Genomic DNA, 9,475 nt, shown 5'->3' with positions numbered 1-9,475 from the left:
TGGAAATGATTTTTCGGGCACAACCTATTTACCTTGTGTTCCATCACATGGACAGTTTAGGTCAACCTATGATGTGGTCCGTACAGTGCTTTCTGAAAAATACAGGACTATAAGGGCTTTCACCATATAAAATCTCGATCAATTTGGTTTTTACGGGCACCTGTGGCCCGGCCTAGTTTTGATGGGACCCGTTCGGCGCAGGTGAAATTTCAACGGATCACTAATTTAGTGACCTAGACCCGTAATTACAGGCGGCCCAGGTGGACCCACTGGTTAAAAGTCTAGTGGGAGTGAGGGTACACAAGAAAATATCTTAAAAACCAGGAAAGCAAAAAAACCAATTCTAAATAGGTATTTTTCACTAGATTTTAGGGATTTTTTGTGCTATCTCCACTCCTCCCTGCCCACAGGGAAGAAAGCCAATATTGAAGGCAGATGTTCAATTCCAAACTTACCAAAGTACGAAGTGAATTTACTTTTAGGTAGGGAAGTGATATATATTCACCCCCTTTTCTTCCTTGGGCCAGCCCACTCTAGTATATTTATGACTACCCTTTTACAGTACAAGAGGCGTTCGAAAGGAAGAAAAAGGGACAACACAGATATGATCTCCCATGCTTTAATACTTAAGTGTGTATGTATGCATGTGTATTTCTCTTACATCCTTTGAGAGTTCTAAAAGGAGAATCTCTCACTCCTTTGCAACCCCTTATTACACGGTGGTCAACCCATACGCAAAGACTGGGAAAAAACACAGGAGGATAGGAACATTTCGTAGAATTCCTAGATTGCCCTTTATATTACCTTAGCTTCAAAGACAGAAATAAAAAGGTCAGAACAAAAACATGGGACTCTCTCTCTCTCTCTCTCTTTCCATAACATAGGACACTCCATTTCTGTTTCTTTTTCTCCCCACAACTGAGTTCTCTACTCCCTCTCTCTCCCTATCCCTACCCACTGAGAACCCAAAAAACCAAAAGCCCAAAACCCAAAACCCAAAACCACACCCCTACTCTACTCTCAGATCGCCGGTTTCCGGGATGGAAATCCGGCAACCCCACAGTCTAGAGCCACCGGAGGGGAAACCCACTTAAATGCAGGGCGAAAAAGAAAATAGTGGAGCTGAAAATGGAAGAAAAAGAATAGCAAAAACCCGAAATCACACTCTTAAGAAAGAAGAAGAAGAAGAGAAAGCGAGAAAGAGATGGATAAATCCAACTCCACCTCCTTGGACGTGGTCTCAGTCACCGATGACTTAACAGCAAAAACAATCCAAAAAAGGTACGAAGGGCTAGTGACGGTCCGATCAAAAGCAATCAAAGGCAAAGGAGCTTGGTACTGGGCCCACCTCGAACCCATTCTAGTCCAAACCGATACCGGAATCCCCAAATCAGTTAAGCTCCGATGCTCTCTCTGTGACTCTGTTTTCTCTGCTTCAAACCCTTCTCGGACTGCTTCTGAACATCTCAAACGTGGGACTTGCCCTAATTTTACTTCCCTCCCAAAACCCCTCTCTTCAATCCCTCCTTCTTCCCCTTTAATTTCACCCCCTCAACAGCAACAACAACAAAACCCTTCACGCAAACGAAACCCTTCTTCTTCTTCCTCTTCTTACCAAATTCTACCTCTCGATTCTTCTCGATTTTGCACTGATATTGTCTACTCTGCCTCTCCGGCCGCCGCTCCGGCGACTGCCCATTTGATGCTTTCCGGCGGGAAGGAAGATTTGGGTGCTCTAGCCATGCTTGAAGACAGTGTTAAGAAGCTTAAAAGCCCGAAAGCTTCGCCTGGGCCGGTTCTTGGAAAAACCCAGATTGATTCTGCCCTTGGCCTACTCGCAGATTGGCTTTATGAGTCATGTGGGGCAGTCTCATTTTCTAGCTTAGAACACCCCAAATTTAGGGCTTTTCTTCAGCAGGTAGGGTTGCCGCTGGTTAGCCGGCGGGAGCTCGCTGGAGCTAGGCTGGATTCAAGATTCAATGAGGCGAAAACAGAGTCCGAGGCAAAAATTCAGGATGCTATGTTTTTTCAGATTGCTTCTGATGGGTGGAAGCAGAAAAATGGAGAGGGTTTTGGAATTGGTGGTGAGAATTTAGTGAATGTTACTGTAAATCTCCCTAATGGGACGAGCGTTTTTCGGAGGGCGGTCTTTACGAGTGGACGGGTTCGGACGAATTACGCAGAGGAGATACTTTGGGAGACGATTACGGGGATCTGCGGGAGCTTTGTGGAGCGTTGCGTAGGGATTGTGGCTGATAAGTTTAAGGAAAAAGCTCTGAGGAATTTGGAGAACCAAAACCATTGGATGGTTAATTTATCTTGCCAGTTACAAGGGGTAAGTAGCTTGATCAAAGACTTTAGTAAGGAGCTTCCTCTTTTTAAGAATGTGACTGGGAATTGCTTAAAGCTCGCGAATTACTTCAATACTAAGTCTCAGGTAAGGAACAGTTTTCATAAGTACCAATTGCAGGAACTTGAGATTTCAGGTTTGCTTAGAGTGCCTCCTGATTCTGGTGGAAGTTTAAATTTTGCGCTTGTTTATGCAATGTTGGAAGATATAATGAACTCTGCGCGGGCAATTCAGTTAGTTGTGCTTGATGAGTCGTATAAGATTGTCTGTGTTGATGATCCTGTTGCGAGGGAAGTCGCAGAGATGATTAGAGATATGGGGTTTTGGAGCGAATTGGAGGCGGTGCATTCGCTTGTAAAGATGATTAGGGTAATGGCTCATGAGATTGAGGCAGAGAGGCCTTTGGTTGGGCAATGCTTGCCCCTTTGGGATGAGCTAAGAGCGAAGGTGAAGGACTGGTGTGTGAAATTCAATGTCGTGGAAGGACCTGTGGAGAAGGTGATTGAGAAAAGGTTTAAGAAGAATTACCATCCAGCTTGGTCGGCCGCGTTCATACTCGACCCGCTTTATTTGATGAGGGATAATAGCGGGAAGTATTTGCCACCGTTCAAGTGTTTGACGCCCGAGCAAGAGAAGGATGTTGATAAGCTGATAACCCGATTGGTTTCGAGAGAAGAAGCCCACATTGCATTAATGGAGCTCATGAAGTGGAGGTCAGAAGGGCTTGATCCACTCTATGCGCAAGCAGTTCAGGTGAAGCAGAGGGATCCGATGACGGGGAAGATGAAAATTGCAAATCCTCAGAGCAGTAGGCTGGTGTGGGAGACGTGTTTGAGTGAGTTCAAATCTCTTGGAAAGGTGGCGGTGAGGTTGATCTTCCTCCACGCAACGTCTTGTGGGTTCAAGTGCAATTGGTCGTTCTTGAGGTGGGTTTGTGCTCACGGGCACTCGAGGACGGGCATGGACAGGGCTCAGAAGATGATATTTATTGCGGCGCACGCTAAGCTTGAAAGGCGGGACTTCTCCAATGAGGAAGAGAAGGATGCAGAGCTATTTGCAAATGGTGAGAATGATGTGCTCAATGAAGTTTTTGTGGATGCTTCTTCAATGTAACTCTTGTAGAATTGAATTGTAGGATTATTGAATTCTTTCTATGCTTCGCGGTGTCCTTGTTATTTGCTCACTCTCTTCTGATAGAGATGTTGAGGGGAGTTTGGAAGGGTGGGGGAGGACAAGGACATTGGAGGGATAGAATTGTCACTGTATGTCCGCGCGAATTGAATGATTCAGTACCCGCCGCCCGGACGTGATTTTTGGGCTTATTGGATTTGCAAAAAAGAAACTCGGGGTCACTAGAGAGATAGAATTATCACTTTATGCCCTCGTGATTCAAATGAATCCGCACCCACCGCCCGGACATGATTTTGGGGTTATTGGGTTTGCAGAAAGAAACTCTTCTTGTTTATAAAATAGAGCGTTAGAGGAACAAAACAGGAAAATTGTAGCATTTTGGGTACTAGAGTAATTGGATAATAATATTATGAAAAGAGGAGGTATTTTGGTTTGAATTTCAGAAACTGTTCTCACTTGGGCCGATCTTTATTTTTTGCTTTCAATCATATAACTTTAGTGAACCAACCATAATATTATGTACATTGATTAGCTTTTGTCTTCTTCGTGTATGAATAATGCGTGAACAATCCTGGTTGAAGGGAAAATGATCCAGAAATGCACAAGAAGCCACTTTCTGATGTTCAACATGAATTTCTTTCATAGCTTTTGCTTCTCTCTAGAGCTTGTAGATTCACCTTATGTTTAAACATTGAAGTCTTTGAACTCAAGAACATTGAAACCATATAATATTTCATTCCTTCAGTTTCATCTCTGAAATTGTTTAGACAGTTTTTGAAGAAGCTAGAATGTTTCATTCACTTTGGCATGGTTTTCAATCCCAACCATGCATGGCAGCACCCAGTAACTCTGCCACGAGGATAGGCTAGAAATATATATTGGTTACCAAATATGTTAATCACCATCCTAACATCTGCTTTGTTTTAGATAATGGTTTTATGGAGACCAATATTTAGATTTGTTGGTGCTTTTGATTTCTCATAACCAGTTGGTGCTGAAGTATGAGCGCTAATTTTATGCAATCAGAAAGCTTGTTAGAATTGTACCTAGGCAATCCCATCATCAGTAGGTTCTTCCAGGGCTTTACAACTAAATATCTGGCTGCTTGATATTTGACTTAATAAATTACTTTTTAGTTTTGTAATATGAATGTTATTGCATAGTGGTTTCGTTTTTTCACGATTAAGACACGCATGATTGCCCCCGAAAAACACTTTAACTTGGTGTCTCTTAAGCATTTCTCACAAACTGGATTAGGAGATCCATAACTTAAGTGCACCTTTCCAGTTGATGTAAGTCGAATCATCTTACCTTTATTGAGGCTGAGCTCCAACTGTCAGATGGTGTCCTCTATCACAGCATTCGAATAAATCACAGCTCTTTATGTAACAGCACATTCTATAATCTCTTTACTGTATCACATGTCTATTTTTGCCATTACGGGAAAGATGGGTGAGTTGAATATGTACGGAAAGGAAGTATTCAAGCTGTTTATATGTGAATTGGTGCCACTAAAATTGTCACCATAGTGATTCTGTAACAATGAACTTTGTGCTTCAATCGCTCCTCCCTTTGCAAGTACATATGTTGCTTGTAACTAAATAAATGTGGATGGGGTCTTGAAATTGGTTTCAGAACCCACCATGGGAAAGATCTATACTAGTATGGACCAAACTTTCCCACGATCTTCTTGGATTCTCTATCCGGAAAAAAGATTCTGTTGCTTATGAGTTTTAAGGCTGTTGAATTCAGTTCCTTATTCGTGAAAAAGATTTATGAGTTCCATACATAGTTATTCGCTGACCCGAATGCATAATTATATGTAAAACATTATTGAATCTCCATTGTATTCCTTTGAACAATCACCATCAATTCCACAATCAGTTGGTAACTGCTAATAACTCAGCATTCTGAAATGGGACATTTCAAATTTCTTGCACTACAAACTTGTTTGAGGTGATTGCTTTTCATGTTTTCTGTACATACTCTACAGAGATTAAGACATCTACTAAGGAAATAGAAGGAAATATGTTTGACCTAGTGAGCATCTTCGAGTGTAAAACAATTGCAGAAATGAATCTGTTTGCTGAAGTGAAAGGATCAAAACAATTCTTGGTGTTGCCCCCAGCAATAGATTGTTTTTATGTAACCTTTTGTTTATGAATGTTCACTAGATGACACCAGCAAGTGATTAGATATGGTAGACCATGAAAGCCACTAAAAGAGACATGTTCTTAGTAGAGATTGCTTGATTAGGTTGAAAAGGAAGTTGCAGGACAAAAGAACTGAATTGATTTGGAACTCTGAAGTGAAAGTTTATGAAATGTGGGAATGGATATGGGGAAGTTTGGTAGGGGTCTCAAGCTGGCTGGGTGGATGGAAAACCAGATGATACCTTCATGGTCAACCTCGGAAGAAAATCGAGGATCTTTGTAACTTTGTAGCTGGGGCACGTCGGCTGTTACCTGTTTTCTGGTCTGGTGATGGTGGTGGAGACCCACCACACACCAGTGGATGTCAATCGCAATGCGTTGTCATGGTAAAAGAAAAGTGGGATCAAGGCCTTTCTTTTAAATCATCTCTGGGTGACTTGTCTTCTAAACATTACCAAAGCTTGTTGCAATTGTCAAACTCTACTTGGGTCTTTTTACCTTTTTAATCTTGAGGTTAAAAATTCAGATTTAGATTGTTTGTGACGCTTGCTGATTTGCCATGATTGATAAAAAGTTGTAGAAGGACCATAACATAGGCAGGTTGTTGGCATTAAAAAGCTTCAAAGATGCTTGATAGTGATCCTACAACGAACGAGAACCCGAGATGCTCCAAGAAAAACCCAGCTTCCAAATCAATGAGCTTCAGAGCTTCCTTTTGAAGGTGATGATGCTATTTTTCATTCATACACATATAAGTCTTCATGTTTATATGCATACATACATACATACATTACATTACATATACATGTACCTATGTTGGGAAAAAGGCAGGTAGTTCATACTCCATACTGTTTCACCATTGGTGGGAAGGTATTTACCTTGTTAATTGGAATTGGCAATGGGCCCCCATTTTTTGTTTTAAATAAAGACATAGATACCAGCAGATTAGCAGGGGCCACCTTTATAAACACTATTCTACTCCCAAATGATACATTGTTCTTCTTCCATGTCGTCAATTTTCTTTCCATCCGCTCAGCAACAAGGTCCCAAAGAGAGGCTTTTGGAATTCCAATACTATAGTAATGAATGGGTCCTCCTGAATTGCACTCAAGTGGTCCTCTACTAACTCTTTTTTTTTCTGTCTATATGTGTATTATTTTGTGCAGGTACATTCATAAATCCATCATTTCCTTCAACATATTATATATCCACGGAAAATGGGCACAAAAGAGAGAAAATGATACAAAAGGACAAAAGAAATTCTCCAAGTGTGAGACCCATATCATATGGGTCATTGGCTTTTCATCAATCCTTTGTAGAAATAGTAAAGGTGGTGCTTCCTCTTTTGAACACCCATCTCTCTTCTTTACATCAAAATAGTAAACTCAGTAGATCTTCTCATTAGCCCATGACCATCATTGTCTCTTATCATAGGAAACCCAAAAAGAAGTTTGAACTTTGAATTGCATTGCCCTTTTCATTTCTTCACAGATTTAAAATTCAAACAGAAAATATCTTCACAAGAGTAAGGAGTAAAAGTGTAAAACTGACGAGAGTAAGGAGTAAAAGTGAAGTGGTAAAAAATTTGTGTCCTTTGATCGAGCTTATTTTAAGAGGATTGGACTGTTTTACCCTTGGTGGAGAGACAGTCTCCTGTCGGCAAGCCCTTGCAATGCTGACTGCTTACCAACCTCAATCCTTTTTCTTTCTTTTGGGGACTAAAGCTTTTTCTATCGTATGTGTATATGCTTCCCCACTCATGTCTTTGTAAAAGCATCAACACATATAATGATTAGTATTGGACGACAATCTCTTTCTACGAGAATCTTCATCCTTTCTATGCTCCTAACTCAACTTTTCCCCCCCTTCCTCGCACCTGATTTTTTTTCTTTGATTTTTCTACACTACTTGTATTATCTCTAAATATCAGCTGATATTTCATTTATATTGATATTGGCACCCCTCTTAAATGCTGATTTATTAGGAATATTCAAGAATATTGTCAAAATTATCCCTATATATAAACTAGTAAAAAACCCCGTGCGATGCACGGGCCGACAAAGAACTGTACGGACCACGTCATAGGTTGATCCAAACCGTCCATGTGATGGAACACAACATAAATAGGTTGTGCCCCAAAAATCATTTCTATAGGCTGATCCTAACCCTCCAATCTATAGATGTTTTCATAATTCCTCTTAAATCGGATGGTTAAGATCACCCTATAGATTTTTTATTAAAAAACCATAAAAGAGGGGGGTAAGATTGAAATTATATGGCTTTAATGGGTGCCTTTGTTAAAAAGCATAAAGGAGGGGGTAGGATTGAAAATATGTGAGTTGAATGGGTGCATTTGTTAAAAAAAGTCAAAAAAAGTGATGTGTAATTCTCACGGATTTTTCAAAAAATTCGTAAAAACTCTCTCTTTTCATCCCGGATTATTATAGTAGACTAGTAAAAAACCCGTGCGATGCACGGGCCGACAAAGAACGGTACGGACCACGTGATAGGTTGATCCAAACCGTCCATGTGATGGAACACAACATAAATAGGTTGTGCCCCAAAAATCATTTCCATAGACCGATCCTAGCCCTCCAATCTATAGATGTTTCCATAATTCCTCTTATCTTAAATCGGACGATCAAGATCACCCTATAGTTTTTTAATAAAAAAACCATAAAGGAGGGGGGTAAGATCGAAATTATACGGCTCTAATGGGTGCCTTTGTTAAAAGCATAAAGGAGGGGTAGGATTGAAATTATATGATCTAATGGGTGCCTTTGTTAAAAGCATAAAGGAGGGGGGGTAGGATTGCAATTATATGAGTTGAATGGGGGCATTTGCTCAAAAAAGTCAAGAAATGTGAGGTGTAATTCTCACGGATTTTTCAAAAAAATCGAAAAAACCTCTCTCTTTTCATCCCGGCTTATTATATATATATATATATATATATATATATATATATATAGAGGAAAGTGTTTCTACTCGGTCCCCTAGATAAGCTTATCTACTCCTCCCTTTAAAAAAATACAGTGGGCCCACGCTGTTTGGATGATCCAAAGCATTCATTTGATAGGTCTTAACATAGATAGGGTGTGCCCAAAAAATCAGCACCAAAGGGTCATCCTAGCCCTTCGTTTTGTAGTACCTTGTGGTGCCCAGAATGGACACATATAAACGTCCACGTTTATATGCGTCCATTTTGGACACGGTGTGCCCAACAAAACGAAGGGCTAGGATGACCCTTTGGTGCTGATTTTTTGGGCACACCCTATCTATGTTAAGACCTATCAAATGAATGCTTTGGATCATCCAAACAGCGTGGGCCCACTGTATTTTTTTAAAGGGAGGAGTAGATAAGCTTATCTAGGGGACCGAGTAGAAACACTTTCCTCATATATATATATATATATATCGCTTAAGCGGGACCCAAACTTTTAAACGAATGGGAGGCGTTATAACCACTTAAGCGCACCAACACCTCTGTGTGTGTGTGTCTATATATATATATATATATATATAAGTGAAGCTACACATACGTGTAGCTAACTTAGCTACACCAACGGCTTAAAATACAGTGGGCCCACATTGTTTGGGTGATCCAAACCATTCATTTGATAGACCCTCACATTGATAGGGTGTGCCCAAAAAATCAGCTCCATAAGATCATCCCCACCCTTCAAACTGTGGAGGCAAAATATATATGAGAAAAGTGTAGCTACACATACGTGTAGCTAACTTAGCTACACCAATGGCTTAAAATACAGTGGGCCCCACATTGTTTGGGTGATGCAAACCATTCATTTGATGGGCCCTCATATAGATAGGGTGTGCCCAAAAA

General features: G+C 40.6%; 1 protein-coding gene across 1 annotated transcript; it reads left to right on the top strand.

The window, feature by feature from the left end:
- Positions 1-820: 820 nt before the first annotated feature.
- On the top strand, positions 821-3,918 carry LOC143877397 (uncharacterized). Its single transcript, XM_077379409.1, has one exon. The coding sequence runs from the start codon at positions 1,205-1,207 to the stop codon at positions 3,461-3,463; it is 2,259 nt and encodes a 752-aa protein (XP_077235524.1). The 5' UTR covers positions 821-1,204; the 3' UTR covers positions 3,464-3,918.
- The last annotated feature ends 5,557 nt before the right edge of the window (positions 3,919-9,475 follow it).

This window comes from Tasmannia lanceolata, unplaced genomic scaffold, assembly GCF_043159265.1.
Source record: "Tasmannia lanceolata isolate RefF3 unplaced genomic scaffold, GAP_Taslan_0.1 ptg000005l, whole genome shotgun sequence".
Taxonomy (NCBI): domain Eukaryota; kingdom Viridiplantae; phylum Streptophyta; class Magnoliopsida; order Canellales; family Winteraceae; genus Tasmannia; species Tasmannia lanceolata.
Note: the sequence above shows the minus strand (reverse complement) of the source record. Positions and strands in the feature narration are given on the sequence as shown.

Excerpts from the sequence above, each read along its gene's own strand:
- LOC143877397 (XM_077379409.1), top strand. The coding sequence starts at position 1,205 with ATGGATAAATCCAACTCCACCTCCTTGGACGTGGTCTCAGTCACCGAT.